The sequence below is a fragment of the Apostichopus japonicus genome, chromosome 20 (genome assembly GCF_037975245.1).
Source record: "Apostichopus japonicus isolate 1M-3 chromosome 20, ASM3797524v1, whole genome shotgun sequence".
NCBI classification, from domain to species: domain Eukaryota; kingdom Metazoa; phylum Echinodermata; class Holothuroidea; order Aspidochirotida; family Stichopodidae; genus Apostichopus; species Apostichopus japonicus.
The window spans coordinates 17,163,837-17,185,595 of NC_092580.1; the positions used below are offsets into that span (position 1 = coordinate 17,163,837).

At 36.9% G+C, this 21,759-nt stretch overlaps 3 protein-coding genes across 6 annotated transcripts; 1 reads left to right on the forward strand and 2 right to left on the reverse strand.

Annotated features, from left to right (window-relative positions):
- Positions 1-109: 109 nt before the first annotated feature.
- Positions 110-1,243, reverse strand: LOC139961346 (uncharacterized). The gene is made up of 2 exons (XM_071960490.1): positions 927-1,243; positions 110-782 (listed from the first exon to the last, which is right to left on the reverse strand). Exons 1-2 carry the CDS (start codon positions 1,241-1,243, stop codon positions 110-112), a joined length of 990 nt encoding a protein of 329 aa, XP_071816591.1.
- Positions 1,244-3,358: 2,115 nt separating this feature from the next.
- Positions 3,359-11,958, forward strand: LOC139960933 (uncharacterized). Its single transcript, XM_071959648.1, has 5 exons — positions 3,359-3,503; positions 5,536-6,313; positions 6,893-6,982; positions 7,437-7,520; positions 8,272-11,958. The coding sequence occupies exons 2-5, from the start codon at positions 5,575-5,577 to the stop codon at positions 8,568-8,570; spliced, it is 1,212 nt and encodes a 403-aa protein (XP_071815749.1). The 5' UTR covers positions 3,359-3,503; positions 5,536-5,574; the 3' UTR covers positions 8,571-11,958.
- A 133-nt stretch (positions 11,959-12,091) lies between these two features.
- On the reverse strand, positions 12,092-21,685 carry LOC139960934 (N-acyl-phosphatidylethanolamine-hydrolyzing phospholipase D-like). 4 transcript variants are annotated; one of them, XM_071959651.1, is made up of 6 exons: positions 21,014-21,685; positions 19,779-20,028; positions 18,721-19,361; positions 18,210-18,324; positions 17,354-17,438; positions 12,092-15,651 (listed from the first exon to the last, which is right to left on the reverse strand). In XM_071959651.1, the coding sequence occupies exons 2-6, from the start codon at positions 19,986-19,988 to the stop codon at positions 15,584-15,586; spliced, it is 1,119 nt and encodes a 372-aa protein (XP_071815752.1). In that variant the 5' UTR covers positions 19,989-20,028; positions 21,014-21,685; the 3' UTR covers positions 12,092-15,583. The 4 variants fall into 4 exon arrangements, with proteins under 4 accessions (XP_071815752.1, XP_071815751.1, XP_071815750.1 ...); XM_071959650.1 differs by having other exon boundaries at positions 21,001-21,667; XM_071959649.1 differs by having other exon boundaries at positions 21,026-21,663.
- Between the last annotated feature and the right edge of the window lie 74 nt (positions 21,686-21,759).

A 21,759-nucleotide genomic window follows, 5' to 3' on the forward strand; every position in this document is an offset into this window, starting at 1 on the left:
CCATCCAGTGGCCCATGGTTGACAGTAGCTGGGGGAGGGGCATCGACTACCAGTGTCTTTGTATCTAGCAGGTCACGACGGTTTAGTGCTTTAACAGAACCATCTCCAACTAGAGTTGTACTACATAGACTGGGCCATCAGGGTCTGGTCGGCTAATCACTTTGTGTGGGATGTCATCCCAGGTATCTTGTATTTTGTGTCTACTCAGGTGACGTTTCCTGGTAAACACTCTGGTACCAAGTTGTAGATCTGTGTCAGGCTGGGCCTGATTATCCAGTCTCTGAATTCTCCTCAACATCTCACTGTTGGTCTTGGCAGCGGCAGCCTCAAATGCCCTGTTCAACCTTGACTGGTGATTTTCTACCCAAGAATCTTCTATCTCTATGCCCAAGAGATGATCTACAGGGAGGGCAGGTTCCCGTCCAAAAAACAGATAGTGAGGTGCATACCCTGTGCTGGAGTGAGGGGTTGCATTATAAGCATAGATGAGCTCTAGCAGATGACTTGGCCAGGACCTCCTCTTGTCGGCCGACAGGATTCGTAATCGGTCATGCGCGCAGAGTGCGGTTGAAACGTTCACACTGAGCATTCCCCCTCTGGATGGTACGGAGTGTCCTGGATTTGTGAATACCATACAGCTGGCACAAATGTCGAATGACACTACTCTTAAAGTTTCTCCCTTGGTCACTGTGCAGTCTGAGCGGCACTCCAAACCTAACGAACCAATCCTTAACAAGAACCTTTGCCACCATCTCAGCTCGTTGATCTCTGGTCGGTATGACCTGAGTGAATTTTGTAAAAATGTCTGTAAGTACTAAGACATTTTCATAGCCACTGGAACTTTTCTCCAATATGATGAAGTCCATCGCCAATATTTCTAAGGGTTTCTTTGCAGTGAGGCTATACCCGTCCATCTTTGTTTGTACTCTTTTTCCATGGAGATGCTCATAGCTTTGGCCAATGAGCATCTCTGGCATTTCTGACAGTAGTCTGTAAACTCAACCACCATTCCTGGCCAGAAACAGCGTTTTTGGATGAGTTGAAGGGTCTGATCTGGTGACTGGTGCCCGACCTCGTCATGGAGAGACTTTAGGACCGTCTCTTTCAGGGTCTGGGGTAGGCATAACTGTAACGTTTCATGCCCTCCCAGGATTACTCTTCTGTACAACAAACCATTGTCATTGTGGAGCTTCTTCCAATCTCTTACTACTCTTCGAACTAATGGTACCTCTTGTTTTAACATTTTATGTTCAGGCTCTGTTCCTTTATTCCAGAAGTGCCACACCCTTTTGAATATAGGGTCACTCGGCTGCAGTTGAATCAGTCAATCTGGTTGACTCGATGGCAAGGTAGATGTTGATGCTGGCCTGGTGTTAGCAGATCTGCAGCTGATTTCTCGTAACCATACCTGGTCGGTATTATCACAAACTTTCTGCACCAGCTCAGGTGGGATCAAGGATGTATGTGTATGTGCTTTTTCCAATCGTTCTGCAAGAATCTGTTCAAATCTCACCGTCTGTGGTTCTGTTCCAGGCTGAGTCTTGTAACTGAGTGAGTCTGCATTCTGGTTGCTTTTACCACTTCTATATTTCACTTTGAATCTGAAAGGTGACAGTTCAGCCACCCGTCGTGTTTCTGTTGCTCCCAGTTTAGATGATGTTTGGAGATAACTTAGTGGATTTTTATCTATCCACACCACAAACTCGGCTCCAATCAGCAAATCTCTGAACTTCTCGGTGATTGCCCACTTTAAGGCCAGCAGTTCCAATTTCATACTGCTGTAGTTTTCCATATTCTTTTCATGAGGCCTTAGCCCTCTACTTGCATAGGCTAGAACTATTACTTTGTCACCTTGTTTATGTGACAGCACTGCACCAAGTCCATGAAGAGGTGCACTTTTCTTTGCATAGCCCGGCACAAACCTCCTGTAATAGCCTTTTTTCATCTCCGGGCAGTTTCTCTTTATGTGATTGGGTGAGTTGCAATTGAAGCAGAGCCTCTTGCCAGGAGGGTGTTGTTGTTTCCCTCTAGAGACAAATTCTAACAACTGCGTAATCTGTGCATGTTGAGCCTTAATTTGTCTTGATTGCTCTTTCACCATGGTTTCGATAGAGTTATCGTCAGCAGTCAGTTCCTCATTTGCAACATTTCTTGGTTTTGGGTAAGTATTGGTTGAGCGCCCATACCATGATAGACTCTGCGAGCACCCCCCCCCCCCTTCAGATTGCTCTCCCTGCATGTAGCAAATGAAGGGTCTAGTGCCATGATTCTATCATAAAGGTCGACCAGCTAGTCCAACGAGCATGTCACCAGGTCTTCCGAGTCCACCTCCATCTGCCTGTAAGAGAAGAACCGCTGCTGGAGAAGAGCTAGGCTCTCACCATCTCCAAATACTTTCAGTAGGACCTGAAATATCTTCTCAGCTCCTCTGCCCACTATCTCTTTCCTTACCATCCAGATGGTCAAGAATGTATGCTGGTTGCTCGCCAACAGCCATTCCCCTCGATATCATTTGTCCTCTAACATCTGCTACCCATTAGGCGATAGTCTGATCTCCTGGCTTCTGGAGCGGTCTTTGAATCTTTCCAGACGTCGGTCGTGGGAGATGTGCATCCGCCTTATCACGGGTGTGACGTCTGCAGCACTTGAGACAATGTTTTCCAGTTCCTGCTGCTCAAGCTTAGCTTTCATGATATCACCGAATATATATAAATATATGATCATGTTTAGAGCCCCTTTTTATACCACCAATCTATTGTTATAACGAACGGAAGGAGAACAAATAATTAATCCTTCTTAAAGGTATGCTGTATTGGCGCCAAATATGCTAGATATTCAAATATGGTCACCTTTGGTCAAAATTTCTTGAACTGTTTTTATTACAATCTTCGAGGAAATTTTCCTGACTTAAACCGTACATTCAGTCATCTTTTATGTTCCTTAAAAATGTCTGAGAAAAATTTGGAGAGTAAAGCCCTCCATGAAATACTTTTTGAAAACTTCTAGGAATTATAGCTTGCTATAATTTGGGACCTATCCTGACTACCTTTAAGCTTGGGATGGGGAGTGGAGGGGGCTAAATAGGAGACTTCGGTCTCAGTTTCGATGCTAATTAGATTGTATTCTGAATTTAAAGCACATGGAAAATTAACTTTATCTGTCAGGCTGGCACTTTCACGAACTTGGATCGGTAGGCTCATATGAGATGAAACTATTGAGCATTTTGTGACGCTTCGGTGTATGGAAAAGGTAACTCACTGGTAACAAATATGTTACATGAGCAAGGTACAGTAGACAGACAAAGCATTACGAACTTTACCTTCATCTTTGGCGTCCCTTATTGCCATGCATAGTGTACTATACTGTATACAGAACATAGGAATTTACGCTATGTACAGCTGTAATGTGCAATCGCCTAGCACAGAAAAGATAGTAAGGAGCAACCTCTAATTTGAGACCTGGGAATTTCTCACCGTTACATGCAACGGCCGTTCAAGGAAAAGGTATTGTCAGCAAACTAAAGTCAACTTAGTTTACTGTATTGTTTACAGCAAGTTAGACAGAACTAGTTTCGTCAGTACATTAGTTTAGAAGCTATGTTGGTTCAGAACCGAGTTGTCAGATACCGCGGCGTTGTTTTTGTTTTCGCGCATCACCCCTAGCCTATATACCTTACTATATCAATACAAATGTTAAACGCAATGCATGTTGCTAGTTAATATTAATACTGACCTAGGCTCTAGGCTCAGAACAGCAAGTACAGGACTAACAGAGTATGACAAGACCAGCTCTTGGCTTAACTAAATTACCCAGCAACCACATAGTTCCCATTATAGCCTGTAGGCCAAATGAAGAAAATATTATGGTAACTTCACACACTAACAACATTACTTTGGACTTAGTTTAGACGGTCACACTAATTAGCGTCAACTCACGACAACTCACGACAACTCAAGACAACTCAAGACAACAGGTTTAAAATAACATCAAATACAATTGATGTTATCAGAGTATATCTGGAAACACGTTTAAAAGTGACTGGAACCAGCGTGCATACAGATCTTTCAAGGGAAAAAATGTTTTTGTCGTAAAAATCGCCAACTTTTTCCTAACGTTGAATTAGACGACGTGATGCTATTGCGATTGCGCAATGCCATTGGACCGAACCATTATAATATGAGTGGGTTTGTGCTAGGTTTGGAAAGTACCTTGTGTACAGTGTCGGTAAGGTGGGTTGTCGTAGTAATAAAGCACCAAAGTATGGTGAATGAACTCCAAATCAAATTATTTAATGTTTTAAAATAATGAATACTTCTTATTATTTTTCCATTTTAATTTACATATGTTATTATTAATTTTACAGAGTCTTGCTTACTATCATCTTGCCCGGTTTTATTATTCTCTCCGTCAAATCATTGAATGTTTTTAAAATAATGAATACTTATTGTTTTTCCATTGTAATTTACATATGTTATTGAAAAATTACACTTACCTGTAGTGTAATGGTTCGGTCCAATGTCATTGCGCAAGCGCAATGGCATCACGTCGTCCAATTCAACGTTAGAAAAAAGTTGGCGATTTTTACGACAAAAACATTTTTTCCCGTGAAAGATCTGTATGCACGCTGGTTCCAGTCACTTTTAAACGTGTTTCCAGATATACTCTGATAACATCAATTGTATTTGATGGTATTTGATGGTATTTTAAACCTGTTGTCTTGAGTTGTCTTGAGTTGTCGTGAGTTGTCGTGAGTTGACGCTAATTAGTGTGACCCTAGTTTAGACGCACACTAACAATGCATTTATTTCACCACGACTGCGAAGCCACGGCAGAGAGCCATTGGCGTCTGTTTTCCCCTTGTATAGTCTGTACAGCACTGTCATTTAATGTGTTGTGGTGGGATTGCAATATTGCGACTCATTGTTATAAACATGCAGTGCCCCATGTATTACAGTGTTCTTTATTTGCTTCATTAATCTTTACTGTGAAACGTTAAGTCATTTATTTACATCTTTGATTGTATTGGCCTAGAAGTTGGATACCACTAAATCATATTAGGCCAGTTCCACGAAACATTGAAATAATCGGTAATTGGCATTGTCTCGATTGTCACATGAGCTAATCGGTAATAACCGATTATCATATAATCATTCGAACACTAGTGACCATGATGCCATTAATTTTTGTAAAGGGTGTCTACTGATTTAAGGTGTATTCTGCAATTAATCCCAGCTCTTATTAGTTTCACCATCACAGTATTGGCCTAGTCCAAACGCTATTCCTGTAATACCCTAACGGTATTATTAGATTGTATCTAGTGGTGCAGCTATTTATTTTACCCAACTGTGGAGAAAAAGGGTTACTTTAATAGTATCACTAGTATTAATAGTAACACTGCTAGTGATTGCTTACCCTATCATTAGCCTCTGTAAATACAAAGTTACCAAGTTCATTCCTGCCATACATGGCCTATTAAACTACCTGTTGGGGAACAGGTCTTGCAAATGCTCATTCTTATGTTCTCTTACCTTCTAGATTTTTGTTGTCAATCGGTGAAAGGTCATTATATGAACCATGGATGATGATGACACAGGCTACGCCTCAGGTTCCACTACTAGGAGCCAACAAGACTCCCAAAGTGAAGATGTGCTGCCCATGGCATTATGGCCATTTTCAGGGGATGATTATGATCATGGTTTTAACATGAAGGCCAGAGCTGTTCCTTCCTGTGCCATAAGAACTTCCTCTGATTCAGAAGATTCCACAGACTCAGCCATTAATTTAAACGACAACCAAAATGCATTTGCCGAGGTCAACAACATCAGTCAAATCCAGTACACGCATAACAAAACACTATCGTTTCACCAGAAACAGGACGGTTCAGGCTATTACAATAAAACACATTCCAGTTTAAGAGAATTAAGATTAGATAGATCCATAGAAGACAAATTCATGGGTTTCACTGCAAGTACTGGTGACCTTAGTGATACATGTGAACAAATATCAACTAATCTGGCTACTTCTAATGGAAAAGGTTCACATCGTGAAGATTGCCTGAGACCAACAGAATATCATGGTGATAGTTCTAAATCTTTTAGTCATGACTTGAGGGCTTCATCTTCAAACAAAGTACAACAGTCAATGTGTCCTATGGGACAGCAATCTGCTGATAATCAGAATTCCTCAGAAGACTCTCCTGACTTTCTGAGATCAAGCTCCCCTGGACCATCTCAGTTTAAGAGGAAAGAAAACATTGATGATGACAGGCCATTGAAGAGGGTGAAAGGTGACCATGGCACTGAAAATGAGAAAGGTGAGTGTTCTAAAAGGTAGCTATACATACTGTACATGCATAACATATGTAAAGTTTTTGTACTCTGTCTTGTTAGGTATGGATCATTTACAAGATTGCTTGAAATTTCTTTTTGGTAACTTTACATGAACTTTGCTACTTTCAGATGGTTTATGTGTATTTTGTGCAGGTTTGCAACTTTGTATGAACCGCCATGTCACTGTACAGCCAGTTGGGACAATTTCCTAATGCTAATACCTCTCTAAACTGTTCTCCAATATCATGCTTCAAAGCACTGTTATTGACAGTACAAACAGTTCCTAACCTTGATCTGATAGAAACATGATATTCATACTGCTCGTACTGACAATACGAGTGCTCTGAAGCTGAGCAGTTCTTTATAATATTGAGCTGTAGGACTCATCGGTAGATTTTCTGCCCGAAGAGATTCCACTCTTTTTTTTCATATTAATATTTTCACATTATTGTTAGTAGTTCTGTAGTATTTACTAAAGGGTTTCTGTCCTTTTTCCTCAACTATTGTAGGTCAAAAATGCATTTAAGCATATCTTTTGTATACATGTTTCTTCTTTCTTACAGAAGTGGCTGAGAAAGAAGACATTCCTTCTATTGATGTTGCTGGTCATGGAAACTTAGTTCTAGCTGGAAATTCCAACATGACACTCAACTGTAAGTTTACTGTTGGGTTTCTGTATTTCTGTATATCTATGCACAACCTGTATTGTGGTTGGCACCAACAGAATTTCGACCAAATGCATTTTGGGGGGCTGACCGAATTACATGTTCCTTGTATTTTCTTCTGTGTTGGTTAAGGTGTTGGATGTAAGAACTGTTTGCCTATAAACTCTAATGCAAACGATGATCACAGTAATTTGACTGCACAATAATATATAGAAATATTCTTTTTTTATATCCTGAGTTGTTATGAGATGTACCAGCTCTCCACTGGCTATAACTCAAAACATTTTAAGAATATAATCATTTGGTTAATGGTGAAAATTAACAAGTTGCACGTATAATACATATGTTTCAGATATATTTATTACTTTGGAATGAAAAAGTAAAGCTTTGCACAAATATTTGAATTTTTTTTACTTTTTTTGTTTTTATCCCTCTCGTTCAGTCTTCTCTAACAGCAGTAAACATGAGAATGACACAACTAAACATTGCTGGGATTGGTCTCGAACATCGGAAAAGGAAGCCCAAGGTACTTATCAATGCTCATTAGCAAGAAATAATCTATATCCTCTTTGCTTGGTGACCCCAATTTCATGTTCATCATCTTGGCAACCCTCCAGTGTTGGGTATTGTGGCCTGGGAAAGTGTTGTACGGGCAGGAGGTATCCATAATCCCTCTCCCATTGAGAAATTGTTTCACGATTCAGGGGTAGTTTAAAAAATATATACATTTTTCACCGTTAAAGTAATTTTTCAAAAGAATTTGCCCCCTTTTAAAAAAAAAGTGGCAACAAATTTTCGTTCTAAATTTTTGGTTATTCGCCAAGAATTTCTTTCAATCCCAATTTGAGTACCAGAGATATAATCAGTATCATTGTCAGTGGGCAAACATATACTGTTTAGCAATTGTCACTAATTTATTGAAACTGAATCAGCATAGTTTTACAAGCACTGAGGTAGCAGTGATATTTACAAGAACAGATGTAGTATTACTATTTTTTTAATTATTTCTTAGAAGTAAAGAAAAGGATGAGATTCATCCCAATTCATCCAAAGTTCAGAGAACTTTATTTCTGACGTGTATTTTTGTGCTTGAAAGTATGTTAAACAAGGATGATTTGAATCAAAACAATCACCAATTACTGTTGATCATATTTACATTACGGAATGCGTTTCGACATAGATGTATGCTTAGCAATTCGTTCAATCTTGCACCGGTGAAATGTGACTTGTGAAGTCTTATATTTGCTATTTTCCTCTATTCTGCTTATCTTCTTCAGTTGAAGACGTCACTGACGTCTTTCGTAAATTTGCTGATGGATTGTCCCAGCACGTTGACCACCGTAAAGTAGCGAGGTTCCTAGAGTTTGCAGACATGGTAAGCTTGGAGGATGACTTGAAGAAACTGAGGACCATGAAGACTTCGGAGTCGGATAGAATTTTCTTTGTTTTGCTTCGATGGTGGAAAGAAGGCAACTTTGGTAATGACAGGGAGGCCATTAAAAGAGAGCTGGGCTTCCTCTTGGAGGATCTGAGACTCCAACGCATGAAGAGGAACCTAAAGCAATTCTTTTGTTAGTTTTGATTACTATTAATAAGTTGTTTGTTTCACCTTGATAAAAGGAAACTTTTGTATGGTTTCCATGTATCAAGCAGTTAGAAAAAAACAAAATGGTAAGTGGAAACTTAGAAAATCAAATCCATTCATCAGGCTCTTGCAGCTGGTCAATGATGTTCTTCATTAGTTGGGATGAATGACAAATTGATTAAGGTCATCTCATCCTCAAGGCATGAGTAACATCATTCTATGATGGTATTCTATGATGTTGATGCCCAATGTAGCACTTAAAATTGTGGATGCTGACTTTTAATGACATATTGTAATCATTGAACTTCTTAGGATGGCCAGATTTACTCAGAAGGATTTGAGGTAGTTGTTTAAGCATAATGTATAGTTGCTATGTGATATTGGTTTGATTCATTAGGACTGATTTTAAGATAATGTTTAATATTTCAGCCTGGTGTTCCTCTCACTTTCATGATGGGCCTCTTTTTTCCCCCCAGACATGGTCTTTGCTATAAGCGCAATGCATGTTGCTATTTATTTGAAGTGGTTGGGGAAGGACACACACAGTTCTCAAGTTCTAGAGTCATTTGTACAATATAGCTTGCAAAGGCTACATGTTACAGTCATTTAACACAGCAACTGAAGACGATTTCCAAAGGAATAATCAAAATTGAAATAATGAGAAGTGAAACAGAATTGTTCTGTTAATATCTTCACATAACTTAGACAGTACAACGTTGTGTATAACGAACAAAAGATTGTTTTGACTGATAAATATTGGCGGATGAGAGGAGGAGAAGATGAGAGGAGGGGAAGATGAGCAGTACTTACTCTGCATCTATTATTGAGAGTTTTGTACTATGAATGATTGTATGATAATTCAATCGGTAAATAAATCTTTGAGAGTGTGCTAGAATAATAATAATAATTACAGCGATGATTTAAATTGTGTTCATCACTTAATAAGATATTATGAAAACCAACAGTACAGTTTATATATATATACATGTCAAATACTAACAGTAATTGTACTATTATTTTGTGGACTTAATAAGGGGTCAGATGGGAGATTGGTCAGAAATTAAAGTTTGAATTTAAGATGTTAGTATCTTGAAGGAAACTGTTAAAGTGCAGTTGTTATGTGGTAGGTTATTACTGTAGTATTACAGTATTGCTACCTGTTGTATCACAGTCTTCTTTTGAATGGACATATTTGGTAACTACTTGAATATTTTTTCAGGAATATGTAAGGTTGCCTTTACCCTATGCCCCATTCATCTGAAATGAATTATCTGTACGTAGGGTTGTAGATATATCAAAAATTTAATATGTTGCAAGTAGTTAGAAATTGCTAGAAGGTCTTTCACATTGTTCCTATTAGGTTTTGTCAAAACTGCTCAAAATGAATACAAAGAAAAGCAAATCATATTTTGCATGTTGTTGATTGAATAGCACAGTAGATCATAATGTATGAACTCTTTCAAAGTTTAATTAATTTGCCAAGGAAACATCGACTGTTAAACTAGACCATCACTACGTTCACACTTTCTACTTAAGTAGCCTAACTTACTCTGCTTACAACAATCAAGGCTGAAGTTTCGATATTAGCTGTGGAAGCCTATTGCTGACTAATTGTACCCTTTTGAACAAAAAGAAAAACTGGATAGGGTCCTTACAGAATATTGAACTAGCAACTTGAGGATTAGTTGGGATGTTGAATTAAGATGAACATTATGATATGTTCAAATAAGTTGGCTTATTTTTAAACTCAAGAAGATCCTGCTAGGGTGAACGTATCATGTTCCCTATTTTTTTTTTGGGGGGGGGAATATATTAGAAGTATTAATTAGGAGTAGCACATTCTCTGCCCCCCCCTTTTTTTGTAGATAAGTATGCAACTGTAGAGATATTCTCAGGTCTGAAATATTTAAGACTTCCATGGAAGTATAGGAGTCAATAGCAGATTTCTGAAATTACTCCACTTTAATTTTTCTTTTAATTAATCAACTGTAGGATAGTTGCAAATGATTTGTAAATTTTCCAATAGAGTATCATTGCACAAGCACTACTTGATTAGACAATATTGTACATTCATTAAGAAATAGTTTTGGTTTATTGTTTCAGAGAGAATCAGACATTTACTCTTTGCTTTGGTGTCGGACAATTAGAGGTTAAACAAAATTGACAGCGAATAGAAATTATTTGTTGGAAATGGTATATCACATTTGGTAGAAGGACACGCTGGTTTGTGCCTTTCTTATATGCAGTAGATTTGTAATGACAAAGTTTTATTTTGAAATTGTTCTCAAATATGTGCAGGAATTTGTTGCGATAATTGCAAGCTTCGTATCTCTCATAAATGTTTCAGTCACAAGTTTGAATTTGATAGCAGTAATCAGACCCTCGCAACTACCAGATTTCATGACGTCACAGCATGGAGTGTATGTCAAGATATATTTTTAGCTTTGTATAGACATCAATTATCAGTGTTCGATCGGTTCAAGTAAAATAGTTCTCCAAAATATCTCTAATGGATTGATGGTGAATACATTTCCATGGCACCTCTTTTTTTCTGCACGACTAAAGTGAGGTTTAATTGAAATTTGTGTAGCTTCCTTTGTGCGGTGTTGATAAACTCATTGCTCAAAATCATTGCCTTTGGACATGATTGTCAAATTTCAACTTTTTAAACGTTTTGGAAACTGTGGCTGTCGTAACTCCGCATTCCTCCGGACATGAGTGTGAATCAAAAGTATTATTAAACTGCTTGTTGCCCACGAAATTGTCACAGCCAAATTTTATCATATATTATCGCATGCATTAATGTCCCTTTATTTAATGTGATATATGCCATCAGTTATTATCAAGCGGTCAGGTCACTCAAACTCACCAAGGTGGTTACAGAAAAAATTTAGATCGTGAAATTTTATGTCTGCTCTTAAAATAAAATTTGCACCAAATCAATAAACATATAGATAAAATGATAGTATTTGTGGTATTCTCACAAAATATAGAGATAATGTTCAGTTTTTCATGTAAGAAATGTGTCAAACTTTCAAAATTAGTTGTGTTCATCTGAAGCTTGTATATTCACATAATTTAAACTTTTGTTCCAAGAAACCTGCTCAGCAGCTTAAAATGTAATGCTTTCTCTTATTTATTCATATCATATGTGGAGCTTTCAACTGAAATTGGTGATTTTGTTTGGAAAAGAAATATTTCCAAATGATTTTTTAAATTTTTTTATCCCTAGGTTTCCTTCTTTAGCAAAAGCATTTTATACTCATTTCCAATTGACAAAGTCTGAGTGATTATTTTATGTAATTGATTTTAAAATTGCATCCATTTTAATTTTAACAAATTTTTGTGTTAAAAACAATATGGACCCATTTGACAGGAAGTAAAGTCAAACAGGAAGGAAGGAAAATATCCCATCATAATTTAACCTTCTGACATTCCTTTGTTTTTTGCCATATCTTTTCAACAGTTTCAGGTTATGAATTTTGAAGCGTTGGATATTTTTTTAGTTACTGTACCTGTTGATACATAACAGCATGCTTTTGTCTGTTTGTGAAACCTTTACCTTATTCCAAAACATGATGATTGATTCAAGTTTTGTACGGAGGTCTTGCAACATTCACACTTGGTTTTAGTTTTCGAAGAGTGCTCAACAATTTTAATCGTACTTTTCTACTGGTAGGGAACTACTGTATCAACAGTATCCTTTGTTACTGAAACAGGACAAAACAGACCATGAATTGACTTAGCCAGAAAATACCCAAAGACTGCCTTGAAAGTGTTAGACCCAAATGTGACTATAAACTTTGGACTTTTTTTGCATAATTTAGACCAACAGCATCAAAGCTATGGTTATGATCCAATGTTTGGCTCACAAAGGGTATCCAGTGGGTTGCGAGATCATAAATTAAAATATGTTAACTTATCTACAGTCGAAGTATCATAATACTGGCCACATGGCCCTGTGTACCAATCTCAGGATTACATTGTCACGTCTTCAAACCGAGGTCAACAAACTTGTGGCACGGAAGCAGTCCCAACCATCACATCAGTAACCATATTCCAGTGACATTACCAATGACAAATTTGGGAGGACATGGGGAGAGGGATGATTCAATGGGTCGTTGCCAAATGCCAAAAAGTTTAGTCGTGGAACGTTGTTTTTAGACAATACTGGTTGACTTTTAATCTTATCAACAAGTACAAGTATTTATTGTGTGCTATAATAAATTTTTATCATTTGAAGTTTGTGATTATTTTTGTAATTATTATGCGATAATTTCACATTAACATTTATCAATTTTGGATTACACACTAAATAACCAGAATAAATCATCGGTTGTGATTCAGAGTCATCCAGGTATCACAGTTTATTGGTGGTAAAAAAAACAGTTTTATTGTTTGCTACAGTTGTGCAGTAATATTTCATTTATAAAGTTGGACATTTTGTAATTGGTTTTGGGTTTGAAGGTAACTCTTTGGTATGGTTTTGTTACTTTTATATGCCATAGCAAATCCAGGTCAGTAGCTCACGCTAGTCAAGTTTCATTTCAAGTCGGGAAAATACATCTAAAAGTTTGAGACTTTCTCTTTGTATGCGATTGACTTTTCTTTTTTTTTAATTATCTGGGAGATGAAATTCTTAAAAAGGAATGGAGTCATAACTAATCACTTACCATGATTGAATTGATGAAGCAAGCAAGAAGGCTTTCAAAAGTTAATTCGATACAATCTTGTTGTAACTTGTAAGCAATATGTCATAGGTTCGGTAAAAGTGAGGACCAACATCAAGCGTTGCGTAAAGTTCGGCGTTAATCAGGACCAAAATGTGTTCACCATTTCCTTGTAAAACCTGCTTGAAAAGACTACAGGTGGGAGGGACCTAGGAATTTCAGACAAGTCAAATTCAAACCTCCCAATTTTTACCATTTAGATCATCAGTTGTTTATTTCATCCCCTTCAACATCCAAGTATCAAGAGAATTGATAATGACAGAAGACATGCCAAAGAAATGTCACTTCAGTAACTCCATCAACGACTTTGACAAAGGTTAACTTTTCAGGCAGACATACTCCATTCTGACTGTGGTTTGGTACCTGCAGGGTCAGTACTCTCTTGTAATTAATTATCAAATGCTAATTTAAAGGAAATAAGCAATTTGCATATTGTAATTATTGTTACTGTTTTGTGAATCTTTATAGAAATTTTATATAAAAAAAAAAATGTTGGAGACCCTGGGTACATATAATGTGACAAGTTTAATGCATCCCTCTGGTACAGAAGGAATGTTTTTATAATTCAAACCTCAGCTTTTACAGTAGAGAAAATACATTTTTTCATAGTTTACCAAATTACATCCCCACTTACATCAATAACAACATAAGGAAGGTTTTCTTTTATCAACAGTAACTTTTATGTTTACATATATTCGTTTATAAGTTTTATTTTAGTTTTCATGTTTTTTTGGTATGTAGAAGAGTTGAAGCCATTTTCTTTAATACTTAAAAGGTTCCTATGCCAACAGGAGAATACTGGTGGAGAGGGGGGTGGGGGGGATTCAAGGATGGAGGAGGATTCAAGGAGGGAGGAGGATTTTTTACATCTTGATAGGTATATTTTGGTTAAAAGAAAAAATTAGGTTGAACTTTAAATGCTTATTTTTAATTTCGTACTTGTAAATTGTTAATCATGATTATGAAGACAGGTCTTTCTTTTAATTAATAGTCTCAATGAATATACCTACCTCTTATAAGAATTGCAAGTCAAAAATTGGGGTCTAATGATTACCAAACTTAGGTAAGGTATTGTGATTAGTCAATCTCCATGTCAATGGCTACAGTGCTGAGTAACATTTCTCTACAATCCTGTAGTTCATCACTTCAAAGTCATATTTACAGTGTGCTAGACCTGTCCAAAGTTATATCATACATTAGTGTGTCATTTCACTCCAGTATTGTATCAAAGAGAGTCCCATGTTGAATTCACATGGTAACGTTGTTCTCTGATGCAAACTTGATGGCATTCATCACAAAAACATTTCATTAAAATTGTTTGCTACTTTTTGGTCGTTTGAGTTTGAAGAAAAAAAAACTAGTCCATTACTTGAAAATATTTGTCTATATACCATATGTTGAGAGTCTGTTACCAGATAGACAACTTGTTTTATGTTTGGAAGTACACTGAGAATGCATGATCACATGAATTGAGGAGTTGGGGGGGGGGGGGAGGGGGATCCTTCATTATCCAACCAATATTTTTGGCATTGGAATTCACTGGTACAGGTTTTAAGAGGAAATTTCACAGCATGTTATATGAGAATGACTCGGGTTATGTGTGACATTCCTCTTTCTTTAATATCTTCCATTACCAGTCAGTTAAGAAATTTCTGGGTAATCTGGACATGTCATGTCCAGGTCATGTGACTGGAAGATTCATTACCCATCCATATTTTGTCCAGTGAGATGTAACGGTGCAATTAAGAGGAAATGAACAACATGTTGTTCTAGAATGACTCGGCTGCACAGTGTGACATATACTGGTAGAAGTTACCAGTCAGTACAGTAAGACCTAGGTATTCCGACATTAAAACCAGGAAAGAATGTCTAGATAGTCAATGTTATCACTGTAAAGTGTAGTTTGCTATTGTATTGGACCTTACACAGTACAATAAATATCGTAATGTGCCAAATTCAGTATTGTGTATACAACACCTTGTACTGTAGCTTGTTTGCAAATATAAGTCATAACTTGTCTAACAAATATATATATATATATATATATATATATATACACATACAGGTGACAAACGCCTACAGTGGAATTACGACGTTCCTTATCGGTTTTCAATGATATATCATCAAATGCATTTTATGGCATTGTACAAGAGCAAATAGCGGTAACTGTATCCAGATCATTCCAGGATGTAATGGCAACTAGGTATCACTGTACTGCATAAGTTTGTTGTTATCTATCTTGCTAGTGCATTTTATGAATGAATCAGGATCCCGTTACCAATCTTGAAATATGATCCCACACTCTTGCACATCAGATACCAGCAAACTTGGTCGGGCCAGCACTGATGATAAAACAGTGATTCTCTGAATCAACTTGAATTGGTTCTTGAACTGAAGTAATAGTTTGTTGTTGTTTTAGAATATCTGATCCCTAAAGAAAAGAGGAATTTTTTTTTAATGATTAATGTGAAGTAATTGTTTGTCTAGCAATGTAAATAAGCAGCTGTGTTCATAGAAACTGTAGAAAAACTTTGTCACATAAATAAAATTGATGCATTCAAATATTATTATTTATTCATCATTTCTTGTTTATGATTGTTTTGTCTTCTTTCTTATTTTTAATTAAAAAAAATACAGTAATTTATATATAACAAAGATGACACTAGACATTACTCTCAAATTTCTGGAATATATAGTTTTCTATTGCAAATTAGCTTGATTAACTTGATTATTTAATATTTATTACACACATATGACTAGCTTCATATTCACAAAATGATTGCAATTTACATTTATGAATATTCACATGTTAAGAGATAAATTGCGTAACTAAGAATTGACTTTGAGAATTGGTACATTTGATTCAATTAAGTTTTGATCAAAGTTCATGTCTTGTTGAAATTCTTTTCAATGTTACCTAGGATTTGCACAATGAAAGTTCTGGAACCATTTTTATTAAAATTCTTTGGATTTTTTTGCACCTGTATTTCTTAACTACAAATATACAAATATATGTACAGTATTAAGATAGATTCTTTGGAAAGCATAAAGGAAAACTCCATTCAGTAATGGGACTGAGAAAAGATTTGATCTTGTACAATAAACAGTTAGAGGTAGATTTCCTAAGTATAGAATTTCAAATCGCACTACTAAACTTTGCCAGTCATTACACTATTTGCTTTGTCAACAAAAACCAGGACAACTTTGTAAACCTGTAGCCACACAGATGTTTCTCAGAACTGTTGGAAACATGTCGAAGTAATCAAAAACTTGTTGAATACTTTACTCTAGTTACTATGTAAGTATTTAAGAACAAATGATTGATGAACGGATGATACTTTGAAGAAATATTAATTTTTTTGATAATCCTATGCCAATAAAACTCTAAAAAGTCTTACACTTTGAAACTAATTGAACTATATAGATATATATGTATAGATATATAGACTAACATGTGAAAACATACTAAACAACATTTAAAGCTCAGATACAATTTTCCACTCAAAAGATACTGAAGAAGAATAAAGGGAAAAAAGGACTTTCAACTAAAACATTATTGATTTCCTCACCATAATCTAAATCAAATAAATGACACTTACCGAACACAAAACATACATCGTTTTATGGGGTGTACCTTCAAAAACACATATATTCCTTGTGCTTAACATTTATTTTAAATTTTATTTTCAATCTGTTTATGACTTCTTCGTCCTTATTCTACTATAAAATAACATGCTTGCAAATGCAGAGCACTAAAAGTCAGAATTTCTCACGAGGAGAAGTATCCAATGCAACATTTTTGGATTATCACATATTATATATCCTGTAATCCTCATTGAATTGACCACTTCTGAGAGATGCATTTGCACAGGTAATTTTGATATTGAATGCCAAATAGGTCTTTAAAACGAAGAAATTTTTACGATATGTGCTTGAGAGTTAAGTCAGATTCATTATGTACCCTGTACGTCCATATATACCTATGGTAACATCCTACATATTATTCTAAATATCAATCTTAAGCAGTAATAATTTTAGATTCACCATGGTGAAGGGTGAAAAAGTCATCTGGATTTTGGCCAAGGTTTTCCATCGCTTCTATGGCTTTTTTTGGTGGATCTAGATAAAACTGCATGGAAAATGAGAAGAGAAAGTAGCTGTTTAGAAACAGGAAGATTATTTTCATGTTTAAGAAGAAAAATGGTATAGATTAAAGGGAAACAATATACCATTATTTAGACCTCTGTATTACATACTTTGCCACTTGAAACAAAATAATTTTCATTTGTTTGCAAATCCGTATAAATGTTAAACATTTCCCAAAGCTAAAAATATCCCATCCAAGTAAAGCATACAATTTGGTTCTCTTTACAATTTTTTCACTTCTCTAGCAGACTTCAGGTTACAACTGTTCAGCTCATAGAGAAAGACAAGAACTTCAACAATATTGTCAAAAATGTGGTAATGAACAACTTTGTTGAACCTTAATTACCTCCAAATTGTTTCATGTTTACCATGGGTAATACTTTTCTGAAGGTCCAGAGCCAACCCCCCCCTCCCCAACCCCTCCCCCTACAGTGCCTAGTGACAGAAGATGCACTGTTGAAACTTGAATATGAGTGACTGTTTTAACTTCTAGCATATATATGGAATTGTAATGGTCAAGAATTTCTCTCCAACCAGCACTACTGCTGTTACAGGATATGTAGAGCAACGATAAACGATATCTAACAAACACTGGCAATTACCAAGTCAATGAATTTATTTGCAATTCTAATGAACTTTGACAAGATACTGGATAAACCATCAGTAACCCATCCAACATTGATCCTTCTTCTGTTCATTCGTACTGCAAAATGTGAGAATGTCTCCACTGAGATGGGTTCTTTGAATACATTACCTCAGAACCCAGTCGGAAGGTTCCCCAATGAATACCAAGAGATTTCTGAGCTTTGACGTCTATGTGGACCTTAGCAGCCTCTTCTGGGCTAATGTGAAAGGCTTTCTTGAACCACCTATAGCCACAATGGAGAGCAGAAGATATGATTAAGAGCTTTCAGTAAATGTTCTTCACTTTTTATTACTTTCCCATTTCCTTTTAATTGTTTCTCTAATGTACATTTAAAGCTTTAGGCAGCTGGTTTTGGTTTCACAACCATGATCCACTTCCCAACCACAATCACTCACATTACGCTAATGCTACAGTATCATGTGCAAACAAAATGAAGTCTTTCCTCTCGTATCAAAGAGATAAATTACAGGCTAATGAACCTTTGCAGTTGCAACAAAACCACATGTGATTTCTTATAACTGCACAGTAGCTTAAACACATCCGGTACGAGAAAAATTAAGTGCCCAGAGGTTAAAAGTACTGATATAATTTCTTTTATTATGTTTATTACATTACTCACAGTGGTTCGTAAGCTCCTATTGGTATAGCTGCCAGACTGAATGGTCCGTACCTATTACCGATTTCTTTGAAGCCTTTACAGTAGCCAGTATCTCCTGCAAAATAGAAACTAGCAGATGGACCTTTTATGACCCATGAACCCCAAAGGGTCTTACAGTAATCTCTGGCAGATCTTCTGGTCCAGTGTTGTGTTGGTGTAAATGCTATAAGTATCTCAGGATGGCTTTCCAAACAACTCTCCTGCCACCAATCCATCTCGACCACATTCTCGCAACCCGTGTCACGAAACCACTGCTTGAGACCCAACGGAGCAAACCATCTCAAAGACTCTCCAAATCTCTCGTTGAGTGCTCGGACTGTATGTTCATCAAGATGATCAAAGTGGTTATGACTGGTAAAGACAGCATTGATTTCTGGAAGTTCCTCCACAGTCACTGGACAAGGTCGATACCTCTTTTTCCCTATAATTCCCTTTGGACCACAAGTCTGGCTAAAGATAGGGTCGGTTAGGAATGTGATACCATCAAACTGCACTAATGTTGAAGCATGGCCTATCCATACTACTCGAATGCTGCCTGGCGGCGGAGGTCGTTTCAGCTCTTCGTAGTTTACTTCTTTCACAGGAAGTGTAGTATCCAGCTCCTGGAAGGAAGAAAAGAGTACTATTAAAGGAGAACTAAGAAAATCCTTCAATAATAGGATGCAAGCATCTATCTTTGGCCATAAGACCAGGCTCCAGTAGCATAGTGTAGTTCTATGAAATTATTTACCTAAAACACATTCTTTTGTGATTTTTAAGAATGTTAGTTTACTAGCTATCTCCAAGAAACTGATTTTTGTTGTGTTTGTCCAATCAAGGGTTGTTGCAACTTGTAGACAAGATTAATGGACACTTGATAAATTTTACAGTACATCACACATTAGTGTTTTTATTCTATGGAAAAAGAAATTCCTATGAAAGAGCTCAAAGGAACATTTGGTTGTGAATTTCTCAGACTAGACATTTTGTATCATTGGACATCAAAGTCGGCTACATAAATATCAATGAAGTCTTCTCACCGATGCAGAAGGAAGGTTGATTTTACTTTTGTCAAAGAGAACCCACTTGAGGAACTTCTTCAATGTGTTATCCTCCCACGTGTCCCATGGGTTTATGTATTGTCCGTTTTTAAAAATTGATTGAGTCACTGGTGCAGATTTGTCATTGGGTGATGATGAACCTTCTGCCTGGTGGTCAGTTTGTGAGGGTGGTATGCCGGCCTCTGCCATGAATGCTACAGCCAGTTAAACAAGTGTCCACAATTAAAATCTGTAGAGAGAAAATAAACATTCTGAATTTATATGTGTCTTGTGATATTTCTGTTTGGTGGAGGGTATAATACTGTATATGATGATGCTACTGTATGTTTGCAGGGCTCCTTAGGGCAGCTTTGTTAAGGTAATTTTCTAAATTGCACACAAATATGCTAGACAGATAAAGATTGGTTACATCTGTGGTCAACTTCCAAGTCTTGCTTTATGGCCACTTTTGAGCAACTCGCTGTCAATGGCAGAACCAGGGAGTAGGGGATTGCAGCAATCCCAATCTCCCGACTTTGCTCTGGTAAAACAATCCTAAAGCCCCTCTATTCCTTAAAACTTAATTTGCATGGGAGGGGGATGCACTTTATTACAGGCATGACTCCCCACTGTCCCACCTCCCTCCATTTGTTGCAATATTACGTTGATACTATATGGATGCAAACACAAGAGAAAGTGCATCTGCTGTATGATTCTGGCAAAAATACCACTTCTGATAGGCTAACTTTCAAGTTTGGCTGCCTTTGTTTCACTATATGCCACCTAATACTAGTGTTTGGTATATATACAGTGATGTAACCTACTGTCTTAGGCAATACATTTTTTAACAAAGGGGAATCTGACAGGTACATATCTTACCCAAGTTGTGTATCAGTTTGGAAATGAAACTAAACACTGCACTGCCAGAAGAGTGCAAGGTGCATCAAGAGTTACCATACATCAGTCAAGGTTTCTACTTCATGGCCATATAGGAATTGGGCCTAGCTTAGGCCTATTTGGAAACAACAATGTCTGGGCTAAGTTTGCCTAGGCCTCATTTTAGGTCTGGTTAGGCTACTGTACGTTCTTCAGCCTAAGGATGACTGACCATCATATGTTAGGTAGCCTTCGGAGCAACATAGATGATTTTCACAATTAAAGGCGGATTTTGGTTGGGAAGGAGGTCTAAACATTGCAAACCTTTGTTTCGCGTAACACATACCCATACAGTATACCTATATGCCTACGTTCATAATCCCTTTGACGGAAATGTCACATTCGGTCGGGTTCCACAGCAGAGCTCAGGCCTCCTTTGGTCGCACTGGTTTACAAAGTTACAACCATTTCACAAAAGCCTGGTGCATATTAACACCTATTGCAGATTTTGTTTACCACGCAATACATATCACATGTCACCTGCTATGACTTACTGTCGGAACTGATGTATTTTGTTATGGTTAACAGTACATTGTATAATGAGATCTAGGGCTACGCTTGATGACGTAACAAAGCGAAAAAACAGACCCCATGACCAATTTCTAAGGGACCAAATACGGAGATTGCTTCAAGGCTCCACTGTCACCGCTAAGAACACTACGCAGTAACTATTTGCCCCTGAACCCAGGAGGTGCTGATCAAGAGTAAAATATGTGTTTGGTGATGAAACTGATGAGGTTTAAATTTGTTAATGCTTTCATGTTTGACGGGGTACAGCTGGATCATCCTGGATGAATGAGATGGTATCTAGAAAACTTTTTTGACATTAGACCTTTCGAAACAAAATTCATAAAATTAAACTTTTGACTTTTGTAACTCTACAAACATAGAAACGTGAGGAGACAGAGGCATGCAGTACAATTCCCACCCACCCATTCTAAAACAGTGCAATGTATAGAGAACCAAAGACTTGACCTCACTGACAAGTAGGATCCTTTTTTTTCAATTTTCAAGAAGTTCAACATAGCTTGAGTTATAACTAGTA

Excerpts from the sequence above, each read along its gene's own strand:
- LOC139961346 (XM_071960490.1), bottom strand. The coding sequence starts at position 1,243 with ATGTTAAAACAAGAGGTACCATTAGTTCGAAGAGTAGTAAGAGATTGG. Across the intron at positions 783-926 it reads AGCATCTCCATGGAAAAAGA|GTCATACCGACCAGAGATCA; the intron begins GTACAAACAAAG and ends AAATTCACTCAG.
- LOC139960933 (XM_071959648.1), top strand. The coding sequence starts at position 5,575 with ATGGATGATGATGACACAGGCTACGCCTCAGGTTCCACTACTAGGAGC. Across the intron at positions 6,983-7,436 it reads TTCCAACATGACACTCAACT|TCTTCTCTAACAGCAGTAAA; the intron begins GTAAGTTTACTG and ends CCTCTCGTTCAG. Across the intron at positions 7,521-8,271 it reads ATCGGAAAAGGAAGCCCAAG|TTGAAGACGTCACTGACGTC; the intron begins GTACTTATCAAT and ends TATCTTCTTCAG.
- LOC139960934 (XM_071959651.1), bottom strand. The coding sequence starts at position 19,988 with ATGGCAGAGGCCGGCATACCACCCTCACAAACTGACCACCAGGCAGAA. Across the intron at positions 17,439-18,209 it reads CCTTCCGACTGGGTTCTGAG|TTTTATCTAGATCCACCAAA; the intron begins GTAATGTATTCA and ends TTTTCCATGCAG. Across the intron at positions 15,652-17,353 it reads CTTTTTCACCCTTCACCATG|TGCTGGCCCGACCAAGTTTG; the intron begins GTGAATCTAAAA and ends TTTTATCATCAG.